This window comes from Bactrocera neohumeralis, chromosome 3, assembly GCF_024586455.1.
Source record: "Bactrocera neohumeralis isolate Rockhampton chromosome 3, APGP_CSIRO_Bneo_wtdbg2-racon-allhic-juicebox.fasta_v2, whole genome shotgun sequence".
Classification (NCBI taxonomy): Eukaryota; Metazoa; Arthropoda; class Insecta; order Diptera; family Tephritidae; genus Bactrocera; species Bactrocera neohumeralis.
The window spans coordinates 6,855,644-6,881,381 of record NC_065920.1 but is presented as its reverse complement, the minus strand read 5'-3'; the positions used below and the strand labels follow the sequence as shown (position 1 = coordinate 6,881,381).

At 35.9% G+C, this 25,738-nt stretch overlaps 2 protein-coding genes across 4 annotated transcripts in view; both read right to left on the bottom strand.

Moving 5' to 3' along the window:
• The window catches only part of LOC126754154 (cGMP-dependent protein kinase, isozyme 2 forms cD4/T1/T3A/T3B), a 137,207-nt gene extending 112,299 nt beyond the window's left edge, over nucleotides 1–24,908 (bottom strand). Inside the window, exons 1-2 of one of the 3 annotated variants that reach the window (XM_050466099.1) lie at nucleotides 24,203–24,908; nucleotides 19,586–20,210 (exon numbers count right to left, since the gene is read on the bottom strand). The gene's annotated coding sequence lies outside the window, so the exon portion shown is untranslated. The remainder of the gene's footprint in view (nucleotides 1–19,585; nucleotides 20,211–24,202) is intronic. The other 2 variants (XM_050466100.1, XM_050466101.1) reach the window with 2 other exon arrangements.
• On the bottom strand, nucleotides 17,055–17,626 carry LOC126754155 (vitelline membrane protein Vm26Aa-like). Its single transcript, XM_050466105.1, has one exon. It carries the CDS (start codon nucleotides 17,561–17,563, stop codon nucleotides 17,201–17,203), a length of 363 nt encoding a protein of 120 aa, XP_050322062.1. The 5' UTR covers nucleotides 17,564–17,626; the 3' UTR covers nucleotides 17,055–17,200.
• Nucleotides 24,909–25,738: the final 830 nt, after the last annotated feature.

The window sequence follows — 25,738 nt, the reverse complement described above, 5'->3', positions numbered from 1 at the left end:
TCGTTTCAGAAATGGTTCGATTTCATTTCATTCCAGCAAAGAATCACAGATGTTAATGCGGTCCATTAAATTATTCACAGACAATTCATGTGGTACCCAAATATTGAGCTTATTGTTGTATGTTAAGTTCCTTAACGATATCAGGCCTGCTTATGTGAGGGCTTTTTCAACGATAAATCAACCAGAATAATGAAATTTCCAGAACGGAAGCGAGTAAACCATTGTTGTGCTACATGAACTAATACAGCATCGCTTCCGTAAACTTCACACGTTTCATTGGTTCCTTGCGTGGCATTCTTACCTTATTTATAAAAAAAAAATTCAAAATATAGCGAATTTCTTCATTATTTTCACTCATTTTTGAACAGGTATGACACAATGTGATTGGTAGCACTGGAGATATAAGACTGCAACGGCATCTGTTGACAAAATACAAAAGACTTTTTCAACTACCCAGTCAAAATTAAAGTAAGAGGAAGAAAATGTGGAATCAGCTTATAACTTTATCTTCAATTGCCCGGCTTTTGCCATACTAAGATTGAAATATCTAGATAGACAAACCTTTGGAGAACCCAGCGAAGTGGCTAAGCTTGACATTTACTGTCTGAATAAAGTTATGGTGAGCTCAAAACGCTTTGCCGATCTAACAGTTGATGTACTTAAAAGAGTTTTTGGGGAACACAGAGGACAAATATTTGTCCAAGTGAGATCCAAAGATTTTCGGATTAATCCTAGGACCTAATTTAACATAATCTGTTTAAAAGGTATGGTTTCCAATATTTTAATGTACTGTATGTATTATAATATATAAATATCTCAACTTCACATATTTTTTCTAATAAAATTATAATTTCCTTAAATTGAGTACCATTAATTTTGCAAAGTACTGTGGTATGTATGTATGTATGTATATAGCCACACCGTTGTCGCTTACCGGCTAAAAGTTATGAGCACGCTACGCCATGGCGTATCTATCTCAATATGGATTAAGTTATATGGCATAGTGCCATTGTTATTATTGTTATTTAATAAAAACAAAAATATATATTGAAGAGCGGAAAATTTTGTAAAACATTGACTATGAAACTTACATACATATACAGTTGTTTATTCACGATAAATATGTTTTCGCTACACTTAATGTTATATGCTAGTATGACTGTATGTAAGCACATAACATATGTAAGTATATCAAATCTTTTGATGCCCAAAAATTAATTCGCCGACTAATTAAATGTGAGCACAAGCACACAAACAAACAGTTGTGCTTAAATTGATGTATGTACATACATATGTATGTATGCAAATATTTTATATGTATGTATATGTGTATGTGAGTGTGTTTTTGTAGTGTTCTGTTTACAAGCTAACCGCTAGAAAAACAATGCAAATTTATCTCAGTCATTAGTAGTTGACTTATGGTCGCTGAGGAATGCTCTCCCAAGGTTGCATTGGAGTTAAATTTAAGTATGCCTTCAGTCAGGTCACTGACTGTCTGACTGTGCGGCATAATGATAAGTTTTGTTGATATACACATACAAACATATAGATATTTTTATGATGAGGGTACTTTATGCTTCACATTTATGTATATATCAACATACATACTTATTTATATTCGTATATAGGCGTCTGGAGAACATATTTTATCTCGAGATGTGGCTATCAATATATATATTTATACTTACATATGTAGATATGTATATACAAACGATAAAAGTAAGAATTTGTGAATACCTATTTTTGATTAATTTTTTTTCCTTATAGGTGTAGACCACGGGTTCCCAAGAATACATATACATATATGGTTTGGTTGGTCGGAAGGAATTCGAAGTACACCACACTTGATTGAAGAAAACTGTCAACATAACTTTGATTTTTCACCTACTTTGACGTGGTTTTCGGCTTCTTCTCACCTTTTCCACTATATTTGGCCGATTGGTTGGTTGTTTACAGATCGTAAGCAAAGATCCAAGACTCATCGCCAGTAAGAATACGTTTCATGACATCCTGGTATTCGGAAGGCTGTATTTCACAGATCTTCCTATATTCCAACGATGCTAGAAAGATCGCTGACTGTTGAACGTCGCTTCTCAAGCACCAATTCCTTTATTTTACTGACATGTTGATCATTAGTTGATTTTGAATAATTTGTACCAATCGAAAACACTTGCTCGCGACAAACAATTATCACCGAAGGCCTTTTCGTGTCGTATCGTGTAAACAAGGCTATAAAATACTGTCCTCTCGATTAGTTTAGCTACCAATTTTTAAGAGCATCATTCTAATGAATTACTAATACTAAAGAAACTAAAGCCCCGAAGGAATTCGTAAAAAACGCATCATTAATCTGTCCATCTTAATAGAACTTAGATTATGTGATCGACAAATAGTTTCTGACGGCAGAACTCTTCTTTCAACGAAAGTGCACATTTCGGAGAATTAAATTATCGGAGATGATCAAACAGATTCAAATTTATGCCAGTGATTTCCTATGAAACTCATGCAACATTTGAAATAATTTCGTTACAAAAGCAAAATATTCAAAGAAATTTTTATTATTGAGTTCGTATATTTAAGTAATTAGTGGCTACATGAAATCACCTTCAGCAAATTGCATGGCGTGTGTCACTAAATTAGTTCCGCGAATCTGTCTTTTTATTTGATTTGTAAGTGTTCCAATTGATGTGTCACGAAAACATGCAATTCGTAAAATATACGGCGAAATTAGCTTTGTCGGAAAAAATTGTTAGAAAATTTATAACAATCTGTCCTACATAGATATTTAAGGGCAACACATGCCAAATCTTCTCATGAATTTTATAGATAAAGCGATCATTTAAAGGCATATATAAACAGTTGCTTATTACTTTTGACTCTCTGCAAAATCACAAAAAAGTCTAACCAGTAGGAAAGCTAATGGTTATACTTAACTTGGGGTTCTCGGCCAGGGGAAAACGAAAAAGCAAACGGGCAATTTGAACAAATAACTCAACACAGATGGAAATCTTTAACAAAATGCGAAACAGATAGGTCCAAAATATGACAGGACAAGAATAAAGAACTTGTTGAATAGGTTCGGGAAATGTATGTACATACATACCTTAACGGGCATTGGCGATTAGAAGAATACGAGTATAAAATGGGAATGCTCCAGAACAATAATCGCAGTTGCAAACTCGATGTGAGTGAGGAAACGGTTCTATACATGCTCTGCGAGTGCCTAGCTTTATCACAGCTCCTACGTAGAGCTCTTGAGGTACATCAGGTACTTAGCCTTGAGTATCTATCTACAAAAAGCATATCATTGGAGGACAGCAAATTGAATCACGTTCACGCTTTGCCAACATATGATAAACATAATCGGCCTACTGAGCATACTATGCGCAACACCATCACCCATCTGAAGACCCAGCATTCATTATTGGATAATATTCGACCCAGCAAGCAGTGAAGCCGTAGCTGAGAGTGTACACGTAGGTCGTAGAGTCGATTCGGCGCCGTTCGCAGCAACTCCGACTGACGTATGGACCAACTTGGCGATTTTTACGTCGAGATCTTAAATGGAAACTGTACAAAATACAGTTTGTGCAAGAATTGAAGCCGCTTGACCTTTCCAAACGACATCGCTATGGGCTCTTGAAAAGTTCCAAGAAGAGCTGACGTTTTCGAGCCAAATTTTGTTCAGCGAGGAGATCCATTTCTGGTTCAAATGGGTATGTAAACAAGCACAATTGCCTCATTTCGAACGAAGAGCAACCTGAAGAGATTCAAGAGCTGCCCTTACATCCAGATAAAAAGAACGTTTTGATGTGGTTTGTGGGGTGGTGGAATTATCGGTCCATATTTATTCAAAAATGATACCGGTGAGAACGTAACCGCATCAATCAATGCATTTGTTTAGGGAACATTTCGATGAGCAGATAATTTCACGTTTTGGGCCGGTCGATTGGTCACCAAGATCCTGTGTTATCACACCGTTAGACTTTTTCTTGTGGGTATATGTTAAGTCTAAAGACTATGCGGACAATCCCTTGGAAGGACCTTGGAGCAAAACATCACGCGTGACATTTGCCAGTTACTAGTCGAAATGCTAGAACGAGTCATTGGAAATTGGACTCAACGGATGGACCATCTGAGACGTAGCCGCGGCCAACATATGAAAGAGATAATCTTTAAAAAATAAATGCCAAAGAATGCACTTTCGAATTATAATACATACTCCTCATTCAATTTGAAGTTTCTATATTTTTCCATTAAAAGAAGTTGTCGGATTTGATATACATACATATGTACATATATGTAGGGTTTTAAGCAAAGCGGAGCGTTCGCTTGCCACTCGCTCGTACGCTAACTAATAACCCGTTATAGCTAACATATGCAGAAACAGCAATATGTGATCTAACCCACGGCCGGTCAATATCTCTAATGCAATGACAAAATATCGAAATAACAAATATTTTTACAAATTTCCTTGTTGGAATTAGTATGTAAAGAACGCAAGTCGATTTTAATGAGAATAAATGCAATAAAAAAACAGCTCAGCATGCGATCATCTGACAACAGCTGACATCAGCTTTTTTCGCAAACTTTTATTACAAGGTTAAGTTTACAGCTGTTCGTGCTGCTAATAAAAGAAATGCAATTATTGACTTCAGCACACACATACACACATACATATGTATGTAGATATTGAAACAAAGGCGTTAAGGCCACTAATAAAGAGCTTAAAATGCTTTAAGCAATATTTGAATGATTTTCTAGAAATGCACATATGTTTGTACGTGTGGAGCCATAATATCATACGATATTAGCAATAGCATATATGTATGTATGTAGATGCATTTGAAATAGGTCTATAAATGTGTCAGCGCTTCCCAAATGCCACAGTGGCGTCAGTGCAAATACTATACAAATGCCGCACTGTTATTAGTCCGTTGGTGCTGCCGCTGGCCATTTGGCGTAAGCAAACATTCGCAAATTTATGGGTCGCTCACGTAATCACGTAAGGCGCATTGATGCAAACGTAAACATTGTAATGCACATACATACATACATATGTACATATTTTCAATAAAGATTTACTTTGTTCGGCGATAAGATGTGCTAGCTGTAAATATTTACAACTGTATTTGATGTTTTATATAAATTCTCATATCAACTGTTTTCATATAATTTTATTTGCACTGTATTTAAGGCGGGCGCTGCAAACGCAATTGCTGTAAATTGCCGCTTTTATGGCGGCATTACAGTATTTTAATCAGAAATTCTGTTTACAAACTATATTTACATATGTACACACACACACGCATACACATATGTAGATACGGGCATTGCAGTTAGAAAATCACGTACGCGATCGATGGTTTTGTGGCCATTTGTCAGGGCGTGTGCGCCAGTGTGCGTGTGTTTGTGTGTAATTGGACAAATTGCGTTGTAAATGCCAATGCGGTAGCGAAAAGTGACACTGTGCGACAGCGTAGAAGCGATGGCGCTGGCGTTGAGATCTGATTCCCAGGTGTGAGGCAAATATGTAGATGAAAATCGAGCATAGCATTCACTTTTCTTAGACTATGTGCGCACATGGAACGACTACTATGATAATCCAAAAATCTAACCTGTCAAAACCAAGAAATAAAGAAGTACAATACTTCCGTCGATGACCTTAAAATTCCAACGATAAATAACCCTAAAATTCACATTCCATAGTCTGCACTCCATCTTTCTCGCACAACCGCGATGGTTACAAAAATACAGAGCCGGAACAAAATCATCAAGTCACTTGCCGACAGTACTTGGCGCAAAGACAAAGAGATGTTGTTGGTAACCCTGATATGGTCGCCTGGATGCAGCAGGACGCAGATGGATAAGCAGAACAGCACACTTTGGACTTTAACAGGATGTCTCCTGATGTTTCCCATTGAGCATGTATATAGTGAGGCCTGCTAACTGTAAAGTAGCATAACACACTTCTCTCCAAGCAGTTTCTCCTCGGATGTTTTCGTCGAAACCACCCCTGCAGCTTCCTGCTTCAGGTGCCTCCTAGGAGCATGAGGAGAACATTCCTCCAACACGCCGATAGAACCATATATCGACCAAGTTTCGAACGTGGCCAACTTCTGATAGACACTGAACGCCATTCACATTGACTCCTCGCAGTGAAAGAGGTACTTGAAGTCCATACGAGAAGTGGTGTAGTGGTTTACAAGAAGGTCTCCGAGGCTCTTTCTATAACCTCATTATTCCAATCAAATTTCAGAGCAATCCCGCCTTCTTTTAGCAGGTTCACGAGATAAAATCGACTGTTTCGACTGAGTTTTGATCTTTGTTGTGTAGAAATAGATTCCTGTTTCGTCGACAACCACGAAATGATAAAGAAAGTACTATCTAAACTCACTGGCGCATCTTCAATCCGAGGGTACCAATACGAGAACGAATTTTGTCAAGTTGTCCTCCGTGGTAGCTGTATCTGGGCATCGGTGCGCAGTTCATCAAAGACCGGCGTGAGATTACTTTGAAACTCGTTAAACTACTTTTCGGCGCTCGCCACTGAAGACGAAGACCTCATCCAGAGGATCTTTGATTTGACTGCGCGATTCGCTTTCCAAAAGGCAGAATCGAATCATAATGCGTTATATGTCATCACAGTCGTTACTACTTTCCAAGTATACCTTAAGTGAACTCCAAGGACTCCAGAAATAAAAATTCTTCATAACTCACAGAAATGTGGAAAGACTGCTCCCTGGCCTTTAAATTTAAGAACTTAGCATAGAATATGTCCTAACCTACTACAGAACTTCTCTGCAGTAATGAAAACAAGGAAACTTCAAGAACTACTATGGAGCTTCTCAAATTCTTGATAAAATTAAATTGGAAACTTGGTCGCGTCACACCTGTTGCACAGTGTGATCACTAAAAGTGTTGATGCGTTGAGTATTAAATTGCTTTTTTCAAATGCCACTGCCATGAAGGCGCCGCTTAAGACTACCTCAAAGTATATTAGATCCCATAAATACATATATATGTATGTACATACATACATATATATATTTACAATAATATTTTTGAAAATTCGTAAGAGGAGACTAAGAGCTTCGTGCGCCTTAAGTTAAAATAGTTCGCATTATTTGTACTCGTATTAACGAAATTCACATCAATTTTCAAACTAATGCTCTTGTAAATTTGAGTATGTTATGTTCTTTACATTTGACAACTTTGAGAATTTCACTAAGAATATTTAGTAAATATTTATAATGGCCATTAGCACATGTCAGGAGACATTAGCCATTATTAGAAAAAGTACGAGCAATTCACAACACACAAATTGTTGGCAAAATGTAAATAAAAGTAATGTCTTCTGGGTAAAGATGTAGTTCAGAGTACATAAGAGTACGTACATATCTCTACATAGGGAAACCAGTGAACCAGATTGGTTTACTTGTATTCAATTCGATACCTTCACTACCTTCGAGAGTGGCGAATCGAACAAGCAACTGGTAGATATCAAATAAACTAACAGAGAAAGTACAGCAAATGGTTGGATTGCACTAATCAGTCTATCATTACCAGTCTAACGTAAATTGATATCATGTTTTGCTTATTGATGGAAATTAGACAAGGTCTTTGGAAACTAAAACTAGTGTAGGAGTCCTTTCGAATGAATATCAAACTCCAAAATCTTGAAATACTTTCAGAATAATATGACAAACTGCGAAGTTTGGGACAAGATCTGGAAACTGATATATACTGACTAAATTTATCCAATGTATGGTCGTTTCGAGATTTCTAGCTCAGAAAATAACAAAGATTCCGATTAATCATTTAATAGCCGTAAATTTCGAATCCGAAAAGCTACTGTTAAGAGAGCACGTTTACCATTCCGGTAAATATCTGTTCAATTATCGGTCTAAATTTATTAATATTAATCGTAGATAATTTCGTCTATCTTGAAACCAGTAATAACAATAGCAAAGTCAACCTCGAAATCCAACGCAGAATAACTCTTGCCAACAGGCGCGACTTCGGACCGAGTAGGGAATTGAGAAGTAGGGGCATTACTTCGACGAACAAAGACTAAATTCTGTCCTGCACTCCGTTGGAAAGACCAGGTGGAGAAGGACCTGACTGCATTTGGAATCTCCACTCGGTGCCAAAGAGCGAACAGGAAGAACGACTGGCGCGCTGCTCTAAACTCGGTAAGTATCGCGTAAGCGGTGTGGACGCCAATAAAGAAGAAGAAGCATTACAGAACGAACTAAAGAGGATCATTGTATTCGAGTGCCTGTATTTTTCCGTCGGGATTAAACTTTCACATTTGCCAACGACAACGAATTAAATAAGAAGAACTACAAACTTCGAGAATACAAAAATTTATTTATTCGGAAGTCGATCGGCCAAATGACATAGATTGGCCAATAAGTTTCTAGATTGGACAAGGTATCTTAAAAGTTGTAATTTCAGGGACCAAACCACAGAAAGATGGATAAATTGGTGATGCAAAGCTGGCATGATCGTTGTCAATCAAATTTCAATGACGACTTCGAACTGTAAACCTTTTCAAAGACGAAGAATCGCAAAACAGTGATGGAACCTTCGGCCATTCTCTGTGAAAAGGGCACCAAAATATAAATTTTTTTCAACCAATGGCACGCCTACTTCTATTATTAGCCAGCAATTGTGACTGTCAGTTTTTATTAATGTGTATTGCAATGTTTGAGAGGGTCTCGTGAATCATGTCACTCTGACAAGCAACAACTTGAGCGCGTAAATTACCTCGTTAGCACCACGGTTAGGTGAATACGCAATGTACGCGATGGCATATCGCCAATTTATTAACACGATTATCAAAATGATATGAGCAAACAAATAGGGCAATGACGACATGAGCGCTTAATATACACGCACACACACATACACATATGCAACGCATTGCCACCCCTCCTGCTCCCCACCGAACCACTAATGAATCCTTAATTGTCTGTCATGCGAAGGCAATTTCACAAAAATTGCAACTCTCCGACTAGCAACTGCAATAAAATGTTTGACTAAGAGCACGTATGTATGTATGCATGTGCCTTCGCTTGTGCGTTTGTTTGTTTGTAAAAAAGGTCTAAATTTTTTAGTCAACTCATTGATGCTAAAAATACCCACACTGCAAGGATGACATGCACATTTGTGTACATATGTACGTTTGTGTCTGTGTGCACGCGAAAATATTTGCGAACTTGCCCGTTGCCGGCTTGAGTAAGCGAAGAGCGCAAAACACCGGGCAATAAATCGCACAGAAGATGCAAAGAAAAAGAAAACATCGCAATGTGCAAACAAACAATTGTGCAATGAAGAAATGGCAGCATTGTACAGTGAATGTCCAAAGAATCAGGAACCCATAGAAATGGTTTTGATCAATTTTAGTCTATATTATTCTGAGTAGGGAGGCCGCGAGAAAAGGAACGTTGAGTGGAAGTCAGTAGATATTTGAGGTGCTTAGTACTGTCTTCAAAGCCAAGGCAGACTTAAGTACTAATTGAGCTACCGATCCTGATTTCAATAAAATCCTCTGTATTTGACAGACGATCCCCCTACTTCACTCTTTTAAGCTCATGCTGACTTGTCTTCTGAACAGAATTTAGTTCTACAGTATATGTATGTACATATGTCCAAAGAATTAGGAAACTAAAGAAATGATTTCTATCAATTTATTCTATACGATTTTAGAGGCCGCGAGAAAATTAACTTTTTGAGAGAATCAGTGGACATTTGAACAATGCTTAGTACTGTTTACAAAGCCAAGTCAACCTCTAGTACTAATTAAGCTACCGCTACTGAGCTCAACAAGATCCTTTGTTTTTGGCAGATGATCCCCCTACTTTATTCACTCTTTTTAGTTCATGCTGACTTATCTTCTGAAACAGTGCAATTATGGTTTCTTGTTGCTTGACTTAACAAGTCTTAAAAAAATTGCAAGTCTTTCACTCATGGTCTGCAGGCTCATGTTTAGTTGCCAAAGCAGCCTGGCAACACTGACTCGAAAGTTGTTTATGAACCGCCCTGATATTCTGCTTAAAAGCTGCTGTACATCTCAGTTGTTATAACAACTTGTTTGTCATGTTGCTCTCCGACTTTGCGAAGTTCTCTGCGACTTTTGAGAATGCGCTTGAGAGCAAACTTCTTTCTACAACTTGACAAGAGCTTCAGTTTTTCGCCATTTTTTACATTCCGTTCTCGTTTCGCATTGATTATTCACAGAAAGAATTTGCTGTAAAAAATATATTTCATTCCGTAACGAACAGTGTGTCGACGTTAGCCAAAAAAGTGGTCTATTCTAAGCAGCGTTTAAAGTTTCTTTTCTAATTTTCTATTTCTAAGATATTATCATGGTAAATAGTGCCCTATGGGTCGCACCAAAATTTGAAGAAAAAAGTTAGGTTAGGTATTTTTAACTCTTAAAAAATAGTTTATAGAGCGACCTTCAAAGATAACGTCAGCGAGTTTTTGTTAAAGTTTAAAAACAACTTGCTGCCTGTGAAAGTGGTTATTTACTTTTATTTATTTGGAGATCCCATGACATTTTATTATGCAATTTGCTAATGTTTTGGCAACTTTTATTTGGAAAAATATTAAATTTACCGTTATTTTCATTTCTTTCTTGCATTAGGGTTGCCTCTTTGTACGAATTTTCAGAATCAATTAGTTATTTTTGACTTTGGACCATAACTGGTTTGATTGAGACGAAAGCGCTCACCACAAAGAGCTATGAACTATGCAGGAGAGGCTTAAAACTACAGGATTCACGATCACAGAGGCAATATGCAGCCACAGAATACGCATTCGCGAAAAACTAAGCTGCGGAGACTGCAATTTATTACTTTTCCTAAAGGATTGACACAATTCAAAATGGACCTTTCAATCACTGCGCTACCAAATACCGCAAAATATAAAGTCCGACTTCGCAAAACCTCAACCCACAGTACTTTTCAGATTCGTTTCGCGTCTGTACAACTCGATTCTACTGGTAGAATGCAATGCGACATGTAGGCAACAACAATAATAACGCATTATATACTTGCAATCTCTACGAAGATAAATATAACTACAAGTATATAAGGTAACATAGAGGAAAAAATAACTTTGATATATCTACCTATTATACCCACCTACCTACATTCATAAATATACTATACAGATATGTATGGCATATATGTAGTTAGGTAGAAATACAAGAGCAAACAATATACATATAGACACACACTCGTACGTTGAACGATACGATCGCACGACAGCTAAAATAGCACACTTTATCGTAAACGAACTTCATTGCTGCTCCAGCGCGGAGCTAGGTGGGCGTCGGTATGAAGTAAATGCAAGCAGTTCAAGTTCCAAAAATAGCCTAGCAGCAAGTGGTTGATTGTTAAGAATAAATGGAAGCCCATGTATACGGAATGCGCGCCAGCACTCGTCGCTTGGCGACGACGATCGGCGCAATACCCTACAAATATGCTAATTGAGAGGAGTTGGTAGATGAGGAGTCGGTAGGAGCTAGCAAAGCATACAAAGAGCACGAGATAAATAGTACCTACACATAAGGGTATACATAAATATACAATTATAGAGTCTATACTATAGACTATATAGACTAGAGGAAGTATGGTTTAGATTGCATTAAAATGAATGAGAAGAATGTGAAGCGTGTTTAAATTTAGCTTTCAGTAGTTTAATGACACAAACTAGCAGGAATTCAATTAGAATTTCACTTAATGCGGGTCACTGCAGACTTGATAAGTTTGTATCCCCTGTAGATACCAAGTTATGCATTATATAAGTGCTTTTTTGTGGTTTCTATAAAGGTATTGTGTTGGAATTAAAGAAGTAATCGACAAATATTCTACAATATTCATTATAATTAATTTATAGCTTAGTTAGAAAAGTGGAACATTTTTTATGGAGTCCATTTATGCTTTTACAGGCTCCATGAATAATTGTATGTGTATCTACTTATTATACATACATATATTATATAATATACATACTTATATATAGATACATATGTAATCGGACATATCTTACCTTAATATCATTCGACAAATTTAGGGATATACAAGTTGTAAAGTTGGCTCCAAATGTCTAAAGACTATTGCCATATACATATGTAAGTCCAAGACTGATCTCAGACCTCATTCTTGCCGAGGCCAATATAATTTATTAAAAATAAATAAAAATAATATGAGCATGAGCCATACGATATACTTTAGTTTTTGCAAATTAATGTTTTGAAACTGAATTGATATGGCAACCCTGCTACGCTTAAACTTAAAATAAACCGGTCGAAAACATCTCCACGTAACTCTGTTTTTCAAAATTTTAAATTTGAACAATTTTTTTTAACAAATTTTATCTAAAATAGGTGGCAACTCTGTTTAAGGCAACTTCTGAGGTAGAATTTCTTTATATACGTTTTTTAAATTAAATTATAAGTATTCAGATTTTTAAATTAAATACACCTCGTAACCCATTACTTTCAGATTGGAAAGCTTTAGAATGGGGAACGAAAAACATTTCTCAGCCATCAGAGTAAAATTAGCTATGACTGTAATATATTGCCAAAACAGATACACTCTCGTTGATCATCCTTGAGTATGAGCTCATCCTAATACTGTGCTGAGAATACTAATTAATAATAAGTCTGAAATCATTTAAAGCTTTATGTGTTCGGAGAAGAGCGTTTCAAATTACTGCTATATGTTTTAGTACGTTTTGCTTTGTATATGCTTTTTAAGGTTACATGAATCGCTTCTTCGATTGCAGTGTGTTCTTAGTCTAAGGTTAACGAAGACCGTATTGGTTCTATTCACTGGGTAGTACAAACTTCGGGGGCTCCTCTACCACTAAAGAGGGGAACGCGCCTTCGGTCTGCTGTCAGTGTTAAGTACCTTAGGCACATAGAAGAAAGCAAGGCAGGCATCGGTTGCCCTGTACTACTGCAGGGGAGCCATTGGTAAAAGATGCAGTATGTCACCAAAAGTGGTTATTTGGCTCTATGAAACAATAGTAGAGCCCATAACTATGATAGAAGGCGCTGGAATTGGCGAGTGTTTAATGGGATCCTCAGTATTTGTGGACACACCAACTGTTATCTGTCTTACTGCATAGAGCACCGATGGCCAAATCCGCAACGTGTATGTCCCCCAAAAATGCCCTCAGCCTCAGAGAGTCTGATTACTTAGAGCACTTAGAGCCTAGGCACTCTGAAATCCTTCATCACTTTGATGTCATTTCATAATACATGGATTACCAGGTCGCTGAACCTAGACCTGTCTGTCGTTTTCCTGCTCCTATACCTTCCAGGGAGGCATGGGAGGAAAATACTTGCGGGAATATGGGGTCAGTGAGCCTTTTTTACGGATGGAACAAATTCGGAGAGGATTGGTGGAGAAGTACACTGTCGAGAACTTTTCATCAACTACAGTTTTAGACATTCTGACTACTGCAGCGTCTTCTAAGCGGCGGAAGTTGTCATAAAGGTGGCATTAGATCTTCTGCTCCAGACCGCAGTCTCCTGGAGATTGGTAACACGCCGATAGTGGGGCAGCGCTAATTGCTTTGAGTTCGCTGACTCTGCGCTCAATAATAATGAAAGGATGCCTAGACTTCTTATCTCTAGCATTGAATTACTTTACGATTAGACTAGTTTGGGAGCCTGGCCACATAGTTATTTCAGGAAATTGTGAGGCTGATGAGCTTGCTAGGACAGGTACTTCAGTGTCACTAACTGCGGAATGCGAACGGGTAGTAGCTCCTGTGGTTCACTACTGGACTGTCGCGAGATCCTTTTGACTATGGGTAAGCCGGAAGATGTCTATCACTCTCAGAAAGTTCACCTTATAAAGGTTGCAGGAGTTCTAACTGGACACTGTCCCATAGGAATTCATGCAGTAAGATTGAACAACTTATAGGATGCCAGCTGCGTCAGCTGTTTAGAAGAAAATGAGAAGGAAATAGAACATATCTCAAATTTTCCTCTTCGAATGTCTCACTTTTGCCATATTAAGGCAATGGAATCTTCTACCCTTACGACATTCAGCAGAAATAGCCGAAATGAATAAAACATCTTAGCAGATTTGTGATAGGTTCAGGGCTCTTGCTGATAGCTAATATCGAACTACAGAAGTTTTTCGTTTGGCTTCACAAAGGACTGAACATAACAGTCTAATAGCGGGATTCTGTAACCAGTCTCTAGTCTCTATTTGAGACATTTTGAGGCAAAGTCTCAATTTGAGACTAGTTACTATTCACTAAACAGTCTCTAGCGTTAGTCTCAAAATATTGAGACCTGGTAGTTAGCAGGTCACAAAACTAAAAAGAACTCTTGTCTGCCATTTTGAATATACTGAATAGAGATCATCATAGATATTAATCGATTGTCGTTTCTTTATATTTTGTAAGCAACTCAAACACGAAAAGGTTAAAAATAAATCAATCTTACATAAATTTCGTAAATATTATGAAACAAAGTCAACATATATTTTTATTTTCATTGATAATTATGTTTTTTGACTATGTTATAGAAAATTTAATATTTGTTATCGACATATTTATTTTCATTCAAGTGTAAAAACATCTCTGAATAATGAAATGTAATAGATTTTGTGACTGTCACTTACAGAATAGCAATATCATCTCAAGTCTCAAAAATTGTCTCTAACTTAAAATCTCAAATTTAGAGACTTGAGACTGTCTCAAGTTACAGAATCGCACGGTAAGTGTGATTTTCTCGCTATGCCGAGGGAATAGATGCCTAACGAAACCTAAGGCTAACCAGTGAGTAGAGAAGAGATAACAGACGATACCAAATTGGTTGATGATAAGTGCTTTACATTAAAATCGGTGTGGGTTTAATGTTTCAAGTTACTTTAAGAAAACCATAGGGCTTAGGCATAGGGAACTTGCAAGTCTAATATTTAAATAATCAAATTAAAACTCACAAAATTTTCGATAAATAATCGAAGTTGAGAGATTAACAAAAAGTGACATTTTTGTCATCAGCCTTTGTCATTAAGTTGATATTATAATTAAATTAATTTGTAATTTTAACAAATTGATCCAAATGACAATTATTTTAACCATATTGACTTTTTACTTATAACAATGGTTTTGCCAATAAAAGTTCCAAAAATAAAAAATGATAAAACTCAACAATTGCCTTCATGAAGCCAAACATACAAATCTTATATCTCAAAATAAACTTCAGACTTTCATTCAGACATCCGTTCACATGTTATGCCAAATAATATTTATTGCTGCATCTTTCATATACTTATGTTTTTTTTGTATATTTTACTCATTTCCCTCGTGCTTTCACGCTTCTTTTTTCAGTTCACTGATTTTGAAACGTTTTGATCTAGCACCGTATTAAATTGTCAAGTAAGCAATTATTTACTTTTTTCATAATTCTTAACGCTACTTAGCTGTCACTTTTTGTTGTGGCATATAGTACATACATATATTTTTCATGACAAATTAAACATTTACAGTTACTCATATACAGCGCGTACCGCTACATACTTATCGTTAGCAATTTTCATTTTTAAATAGTACTTGCTCAAGTCATTTCAATTTTATTGCTGTCAGCAGAAGTTATAAATTTAAAGTAAATAAGCTTTTTATTATATAAAGGTTGAATTGTTGTTGCCATAAAGGTTATTGGTTTTATTGATAAAAGGTAACGGTTATGCTTTAGGTGGAGCAAAAACAAAATAATTAATAAATTATTGGGCAGATAGTGATTGTTATGAGATCACTGTCATTTGTATGGACTGATATATTCGAAATCGGGAAAAGTGACATTTTTAGGTTAGATTCGAAAAAGTTTGTTTTAATTTGAAACCGTTTCGGAATTTTTTTTTTTTCATTCTTATCTACTAATCTATATAGACTTCCCTACATCAGTCAGCATTATTTCTGATTTTTGGGGCCAGAGAGCATGTTTATGGTATAACCTTTTTTTAACCCATTTGAATCACTTCGTTTTCAACAATCTGGCTTTTTGACAAATTCTCTTAATCTCGAAAATTCGTAGGAACCTCTGTTAAAGATATGTGTCTTCCAAACAGAAGAGAATTTTCGGCAAAATTTTAAATAGTTTTCTTTTTGAAAGTGAAGAAAATATAACATAAAAATTGTGCCGGTGAGAACGTAACCATCAATGGCGCCCGTTATCGCCCCATGATAACCAACTATTTATTGCCTGAAATTGAAGCTCGTGATCTCGGCGACATTTCGTTCCAACAAGACGGCGCCACTTCCCACACAACACATCAGTAAATGATTTATTGAGAAAGCACTTCGGGGAGCAGATAATTGTACTTTTTGGGCCGGTAAAATGGGCATCAAAATCGTGATATCACACCGTTAGATCTTTTTGCCTGTGGGGATATGCAAAGTCTAAAGTCTATGCGAATAATCCCGCTTTGATTCAGGCCTTGGAGCGAAACATTACGCCTGTGACTCGCCTGCTACCAATCGAAATGCTCGGACGGATGGACCATCTGCGACGTAGCCACGGCCAACATTTGAAAGAGATGATCTTCAAAAAACAAATGCCGAAGAAGGTCCTTTCGAATGATAATAAACATTCCTCATTAAATTCGCAGTTTCTGTACTTTTTCTTTAAAAAAGTAAGGGACCTCGAAATGGATCACCCTTTATATAGTCTATAACACAACTAATCTTATTCATTACACTGTTTCGCATTCGTTTTGTTTGAACGATCCTCAATCGATATTTTCAACAGTTAGAAGCTACAAAGGTTTTCAAGGCAGCTAGCAATCGAAGGTTCAAATCCAAAACTTGCAAAATGGTTAGTCCACTTATTAAAATCAATGTACCTGGCAACTAGTGTTTCTCTTAAGATCGATAGCTTTATAGTCAGTACAAGGACTTTCTTATATCCAAAATTAAGAAGATGAAACCTTTCTTGTGCTAAGAGGACAAATAGAACACCAACTTAACTCTAGAACACTAGAACCTTTAGCCAAAGATGTACAATGATAAAACTGAAATTTTTCGTTAAAAAATCTTAATTTTTTTATTATTTTTTCGCCTAAAATGATTTATAAATACAACTAAATGACTAATTCCACTTGTACTCCCTCCAATTCGCAAGTTATCGCAAGTCCATGGCCAATTCAAGATTCACATCGTTTCCTCAATATTGATAGAATTGTGGGTTGTAGCCCACACCAGCGTAGCCAGATGGAATAGGAGCCACATAAGTTGGGATGGGCGCTGAGTAAGCACCGGCTGAGCCGTATGATGGAGCAGCTGGAGCAGCACAAGCGACTGGCGCCAAGTTAGGTTGACAGCTGAAGAGGTAGTTCTTTGGGCAAGGAGGTGCTGGAATGCTAGCGGCGGCGCCACCACCATAAGCCGACTTACGGAAACGGCTCAATTCGTAGGCACCTTGTACACCTTGTTCGGCTTCGGCCTCCTGAACACCGGATACGGCTGTACCAGCCAATGCAACGCTGAAGATGGCGGCGAAGAGAGCAATGCAAACGAAGGATTTCATTGTGAATGATTTGAGTTGTTTTGGGTTCTTGTAATAACTTGAACTGTGAAGCTACCGAAGTGAACTGATGATTGCAGTTAGCAAGCAATGGGTCTTATATACCCAAAAAATGCAATTGGTTATATTGGCTCTGCTTTCGGTGTTCTGGAACTCGTTCATTTTGTTTGCGGCTGAGTTCTACTTATTTTCGCTAGTGTTAGCGAAAACCCAAGAAGTTTGCATAACTTCTTGTGCTAAAAATTGTTGCTTCCAATACATTTTGCCGCGTTGTTAACTGCGACGTGAATATGAGTTCGTAGCGAAGGTTCATCCGGTTCACATAAAAAACTGATTCCGCAATTTTTTATGCACTGAGTGCATTCACATTCGGAAGAGTCTTTTTCTTTTATTCTAGGTAACATTATTATGGTGTCAATGCCTTGACATTTATTTTGGCATAATTATTTTTGGCTAGCGAAATGAGCAATTTTTTTTATACCGTTCACATTAATGAATGAATGAATTTGCGGTTTTTTCGACAATATTGTAGAACAATGGCGGTAAAGCGTTGCCGATATGAGAAATATTTTTATTGCACAAGAGGACTGGAGTACATTTTGATTCATGCCTCTGGCAAAACTTGGGGGTTCAAAATAGGTTATTAGATCTAATTTAGCGAGCGTGAACTTTAAGGATTTGTTCTCTCAGGTGACGTTAGGTGATTTTGAGCTTATCTAGTGAGGTTTTAATGAATTTGGAAGGTTAGAAGATATAAAAGAATAAGATATAGAAGGGTTTAGCACTAAGCTTTATAGATATATTGAATATATAGAAATCAAACCAAGTGAGTTTGACGAGCCAAACTTTGAGGGAGTGTTCAATAGCGAGACGACGACCTCGTGTCGATATTAAAATTGATGATATAAGTCGCTAAAGCTACAAAGTCAGACCCTTCTAAAAAAACTATTCAAATCTGAAGACCTACAAGTTTTTCGGAATCTTTAATATATTCGCCTTTGAAAACTTTTGAATTCTCTTGCTCCTGTAGACGCTTTCCAGTTATGAGAAGATCCCACGTTTTCAAGCCAAATTTTGTTCAGCGATGAGGCGCATTTCTGGCTCGTAAACAAGCAAAAGTGCCGCATTTGGGACGGAGAGCAACCTAAAGAGATTCAAGAGCTACCATTTCATACAGAAAAAACAACGGTTTGGTGAGGTATTGGGGCCGGTGGAATCATCGATCTATATTTCTTCAAAAATGATGCCGATGAGAAGGTAACCGTCAATGGCGACCGTTATCGCGCCATGATAACCGACTATTTGATGCCTGAAATAGAAGCTCGTGATCTCGGGGACATTTGACTTCAACAAGACGTCCCCACTTCACACACATTACATCAATCAATAGATTTTTTTAGATAATACTTCGGTGAGTAGATAATTTCACGTTTTGGACCAGTCCATTGGTCACCGTTGTACTTTTTCCTGTGGGGATATATAAAGTCTAAAGTCTGTGCGGACAATCTCCCTTCGGTTCAGGCTTTGAAACAAAACAACACGCGCGTCATTCGCCAGTTAACAGTCTGAATGCTCGAACGAGTCATCGAAAATTGGACTCAACGGATGTACCATCTGAAACGTGGACGCAAAATATGAAAGAGATAATTTTCAAAAACAAATGCCAAAGAATGTTCCTTCCCATTTAATTTAAAATTTCTTTGTTTTTTTTTTTTTTTTTTAAGTAAGGAACTTCGAAACGGACGGTTTATTAATATGAACGAAAGAGAAATAGAATTGGCATTTTCAAAAATTCTCATTCAAAACATATTGGTGACGAAGATTTGATTACATAAGTATAGTTACGACCAAGTAAAAACAATTTCGTCTAATTTATGCAAGAAAAAACCAACTCTAACCTCCGAATTTTTGCAACAAAATTTTTCCACCATACAACTAAACATACCGTTATAAAAATAGCAGTACACACGAAAATATAAAATAAATTTATATAAATTACGTCAATCATTAGAGATTACTACTCACATTTTGCACACAATTGAAATTCCACAGGTCACAGCAGGAGAATGAAAAGCCAGAGGTGTTGAGTGGTGAGTGGTGAGTAAACAGACAGTCACCGAGTTGAAAGTGAATGCGTTGCGGGTAATTCAAAGAGCACACACACTAAATCACGATTTTTTTTCGAAGCACTTTTCGTAGACACAAAGCGATTATTGTTAAGTGAGTAAGGTAGAACCGCAAGTTACCGGAATGAATCACTTTTTATTTAGCACGAGATCGCTGCGAGATCACTACAACTTGCAACAACACACGAAAATAGATGCGTATGTATGTATGTACACTTTGATTTGAATTTAAATTCAGTAAATTTTTGGTTGTTGTTGCTGTTTTTGTACACTTCTCTATATGTAGATTTAGTATTTTTTCAGCCAAAGTTGTTCACTAGCTATTTTCGCCTTTCTTTTTATGGTAATTTCTCACAGTTGCGACAGCGCGCTGCCGAAAGTGAAAGCGTGCATAGATTTTAGCGCGCGAGACGAACCAAGCTGCAGGGGCGTGGTGTCACACATGTGCGGGAGGTCACTTCACCGAACACAAAACAAGAAAAAAAGCAATTTTTTCAGTTTTTATCAAGCATGATGTGGACGTTCTGCCAAAAGATAAAAAGTCGGTGAATTAAAAATAACAACAACAAAAGCAAAAGTCAAAAATAAGAGAAACTAAGTCAAAAGAATGCTGCTGTGCAAGAAGTGGAGAGAAAACATATGATTGTGTCAGCCGGTGAACGCTGCCGAGTGCTTGTTGTGGCTGAAGCAACAACAACGAAGTGCACACACACACACACACCCGCGATTACATTGTTGCACTTGACATGCACAATTGAGTGGAGACGAACAACGACCGGCGAGTGAGCTGTCAACGTCGGCTGGTCGTTCAGGCAGTTGGGCGGTCGGGTGGTTAAGGCGCTGACGCTGCCACAGCGTGGGTGAATGCACCGCAGCAGCCGCAACACTTTCAGTGCATGTATGAAGGTGTGTGTGTTTGTGAGGAGGGTGCGCTTTTGCGGCAAAACAGTTACCAATTCGCATATGCTCGCTCGGCTACAAAAACAAAAGTCACAAGTCGTCGCAGCCGGTGCTGCAGTAACAGGAAATGCAAAATTAGAAGAATGCAGCAGAATTGTTTTATATTTTATTATTTTGTTATTTATACTTTCGAGTTATTGTTAATTTGCTATTCGTTTTTGTTGTTGTATTTTTGTAAATAAAAATATTTTTTATGCACTTAAGTTGTTGTTGCTTTATGCACTTGTCTTTCAGCGCGGTCGTTTTTTACGAAGTCTGCGCCTTCGCACACACACGCACGCATGTGTGAGTGTGTATGAGTGCACGTGTATATGTGTGGGTATATGGGCATATTTGGATGTTGATTTGCTTGCGCTTGGAAATAACACTGCTGAGCCGCGCCTCATTAAGCTACGCCGACTTTTTAATGATTTGCTTTACACTTCATTTATTCTTTCGCATTTATTATTTTATTTTATTTTCGTTTTATTATTTTATTTTCTTGTTTTTTATTATTTTCTTTTCTTTTTATTATTTTATGTTATTTTTATTATTTTATTTGCATTTATTTATATTTTGCTTTGTCGCTGCTTTTCGCTGTTCAACGGCGTTCGCGCTCACGCCACTCAATGAATAACAAGATCGGCTGCGGCGCTTACGTTGCCGTCACTACTGCCAGGGAGGAGGTGGAGTGTGTGGTAGCACAAAAGTACATTTCATTTACGTTGTCGCCCGCCAACGCTTGGCTTGTTTGCTATTTGGCTATTTTTAGCTTTTTATTGCATGGATTTTTATTTGTACAAGTCTAGCTTAAAATTTATTTTTCTTGTTAATGTTGTTGCTATTTTAGTTGAAGATGGTGCTGATGTTGTTTGCTCAGCAAACATATGTTTGCATAGTTATGTATGTATGTATGTATGTATGTGGATGTGTATGTTGCTGGAGCTTAAGCTTTGTATTTTGATTTGATAATCTAATTCACAGCCGCAGACGTCAGTCACACACACACACACACTACAAACGAATGTACTTATTCACAAAGGAATTCTCAAGCGTGTGCGCAATAGTTTTGCGGCCACTGAATTTACATATGTACATGCAATGAGAAACCGTAAAAGACAATGGCAGTTGTTAAAGTCGTATATGAACAGACAGACAAGCATAATTAATAAAATATTTAATTAAATTACATTGTAGAAATGAAAATGTATTAAGCGTAATTACTTAATGCAACGTGAAATTAAAAAATAAAATAGTCCTATGTACAAGCTAAAGATGAGAACTTGGCTCCCATTCGTAAATTAAATTTAATAATGTAAATAAAATTAAGGAAAAAATAAAAATTAATAAAATGAAATAAATAAAAATAAAATAACTAAAACTAAAACAAAAAATTACAAAAAAAACATAAATGAAAATGAAAAAAAATTTTAAATTAAAAAAAAAAAAAAATTAAAACAAAAAAATAATAATTAATAAAAAAATGTATGCTTGTTCCACAAAAGGAATGACTTATGTATTTATTATATTTCCAAATATAATTGAAATTTGTAGAAATTCAAAAATATGTGTTTAATTTAATTTAAACGAAATTATTACATAAAAGAATTAGTTTCAATTATATTACTTTAAAAAATGAATCTTATTTTTTGGAAAAAAATAATAAAAAATAGCAAAAAAAAAGAATTAAAAAAATTATATGAAAATTAAAAACATTTAAAACTAAAAAAAAATTAAAATAAAAAAAAATTGAAAAAAGAAAAAATTAAAAAATATAATAATACTACTGAAATTAAGAGGAAATAAAAAAAAATTTAATGTGGAAACATTTTTGAAATAAGATAAATTATTTATATAAAATGCTAGAACAACATTGAACAGTTAAAAAAAAATACATAAGTACATAATTTACATATATGATACAGAGATTCGATCTGAACAATATGCTCGAAGATTGTAATGATGTCTAGGAAAATAATATGTCCAAATTTTGTGAATACCTACATACATAAGTATGTACATATATAATGGATCATAAAACCCTTACAAATCGACAAAGCGCTATGTTCTCAACCACCCTCCTCCATACAACTTTGACTTTTTATCGATCAGTTCCTCGGGCAGGTATTCTTTATAGTGGTCTGATATCTCAAAAACAATAAAACAAATAAAGAAACTAAAAAATAAAAACCTAGTTGAAGGAAATTTAATAGTACATACATATGTATTTGTATAAGTATAATCAAAAAATACAAAAAAATTAATATAACGACACAAAAAATTAGTTATACTATATTATAAAATATAAATACATAAATATTTTTAGTAAAACAAAATACCCAATTTTCTAATGGGAACACTACATAAATAAAATGATCCATTAAAATAACTATTAAGAATTAGAACAAAATAAATAAATTAAATTTAAATACATAAACATTTCATATTTGAAAATATACATACATACATGCACACAAAGCATATTAAAGTAAAAATATAAACAACGCTAAGAGATACGTACCTAGTTACATACACATACATACATACATATGTATGTAAACAATATAAATTTAAAAGATCTAATTTATTCAGAATACGCTCTAGTATTTCTAGTTAAAACACCTACATATTCTGAGTATGCTTGCTAACCCATTAAGCGGCTAAAGGGTGACAAATGGAATTTAATTCGATAAAAACTTTTGTGTTTACATTTGTGACACATAAACATGACTTTTATACATTTACATATGTACATGTATATGTATGAATATTATTTTATACGCTCACTGTTCAAAATCAAATTTATTTTTGTTTTCAGCACCACTGCTTGACACGTCACATAGCACGCCGGCTGTGCGTCAAACTGCTGGTCAATTTGTCATTTGTTTACAAAAAAACCGCAGACATAATCAAAAATCAAAGCATGCTACATTTTGAGTGGCTATAAAATAATTCATTAAAAAGTTAGAATTTTTAAAGCTACAGACATACATATATACATATGTATGACCAGGTGTGAGAGGGTAACTACGTAATCGTTAAACTGTCAAAAGCTGTTAGCAACGTCAGCCGTTCACCTCCAACAACAACATATGGCAATGAACACATTTATGCACACAGGTACAACAACAGCTGATGGTTGGACAAGCCTCAGCTAAGTTTGTCGATATGGGCCATTTGTTGCGCTTCTAATTGGAACACATGTATAGTATATTAAGCACTAGTCGCCTAGAAAAAGAATTTAACGCGTCTTTGGCACTCACAGCTGTTGCAACAATAACAAGAAAAAATAAGATGACTTTATGGCAACTCAAGCGCTTATTTGCACTTTTACGAATTACTAACTGCTATTTGTTTTATTTTGTTGTTTTTTTTTCGCAAGCAACAATAAAACACGAAACTCGAAGGCAATTGTCGACAAATAACCTCATAAATAATAAAACCGTTTAATAATAGTTATATGTGGCGATAAAATATGTAGTGTGGCGTAGCAGCAGCGAGATTGTGGTTAGAAGTTTTTTCCACTGCACAGTTGTTGGTGGGCAAACGCAGAAGCGACATGGCCAAACATACTTACATACACACGTGTACACACTAATAACTTTTACAAAATTTCCAGCGAATTATAGTTTCTATGCACGTAATAATATTTGTTAGTTAGTGGGGTTAGGTTATCGTCGTTTTTCTGGTTTAATTTTTCTTTTTTTGTTATAGATGTGTTGCTTTTCGATCACACACCAAAATAACTGGCGATTTGTTTCGTATTTCACTGTTTGCTCACTTTATTCACATTTCACATTAAAATGCAATTCAATACCTACATACATACATATGTAATGTGACTTTGCACGAATGAATTACACGCTATCAAATATACATAATTATGTACATATGTATTTCTTATGCACGTTTGTAGGTATTTCACTTCACAACATTAATCACAGCACTTTTCTCGATCGAATTCACTTGCAGAATAAATTATAATTTTGTAGAATTCTACATATGAAATATCAGACACGAATTTTCCTTCTTCACCGCACGACAAAAAACTAGAAATGGCGTTTGACCGAAGGCGCAGGCGAAGGGAATTCGTAAAAACAACAGCAGCACGTCACACATGTGCATAAACACACATACGCATACGTACGTTTGTACAAATACAGCGCAGCGAGTATGAAAGCAAAAAAAAATAAAAAAAAAACACAAAACACTAGTAACAACAAATGTTAGCGCAGTGCACGAGAGAGCGTACGAACTAAATACAAATGTTCCTCACATCAAATCGCAACGTACTAAAATCTGTTGACTACCCGTTTGAAGCTAGTAGCAGCACTTCATTTGTGCGACCTGCTACCCACGAGAGCTAATTGCCTGTAGTAGATAAGCTGAGCGCACATCTAATTAGAAATACTCTGAAGAAAGGTGAGCAGAATGAGCGTGGAATGGCGTAAATAGCAGAAAAACATGCGCGTTTTGGTGTGAAAAGATCAGCGCAAGTGGCAAACAGGGTTGCATTGTTTCTCAACAAAATTATTTACCTGTTGAGTTTTAAAAACTGTTATTTTTTATAAAATATATCAAGAATATTTATTTGAGGAATGGAATTAAAATAAATAAAAAACTGTTTGATATATCAATAATGTAAAAATGTCAAAAACAATTTTTTTTTTGGTTATACATAAATTTTATAACGTGGCAGTTGGTCTCCACATGCTTTCCCTATAAAGCAATGGCAAGCCTGAAATGGAGATATTCGGTTGGAAAAGAGAATCTAACTGGATTTGTACTTTATAAGCGATAGTATGTTCAATGGACTATTTTTTATTTAGTTTAAAAATGATAAAAGCGTCTCTTAAAAAGCTCTTAATAATTTTTAAAACCTTAGCTTAAATCAAATTTATTGCAATAACTAATACTTTTGATTATTTTGACTAAAATTTCAACAATATTTAAAACTATCCACATTTAATATGGCAACATCATGTCTTCCATTTCCGTTAGAAAATTGACGTGAAACTAAACTGAGCGGATGCAACCCAGTTTACTTGTTGCGCTTTTCTTCTTCCTCCTTTTATTCTTCTACCGGTAAATTTGACAGTTCGTGCCAGTTAAT

What these genes read in the sequence shown, in the direction of transcription:
- LOC126754155 (XM_050466105.1), bottom strand. Translation starts at nt 17,563, where the DNA reads ATGAAATCCTTCGTTTGCATTGCTCTCTTCGCCGCCATCTTCAGCGTT.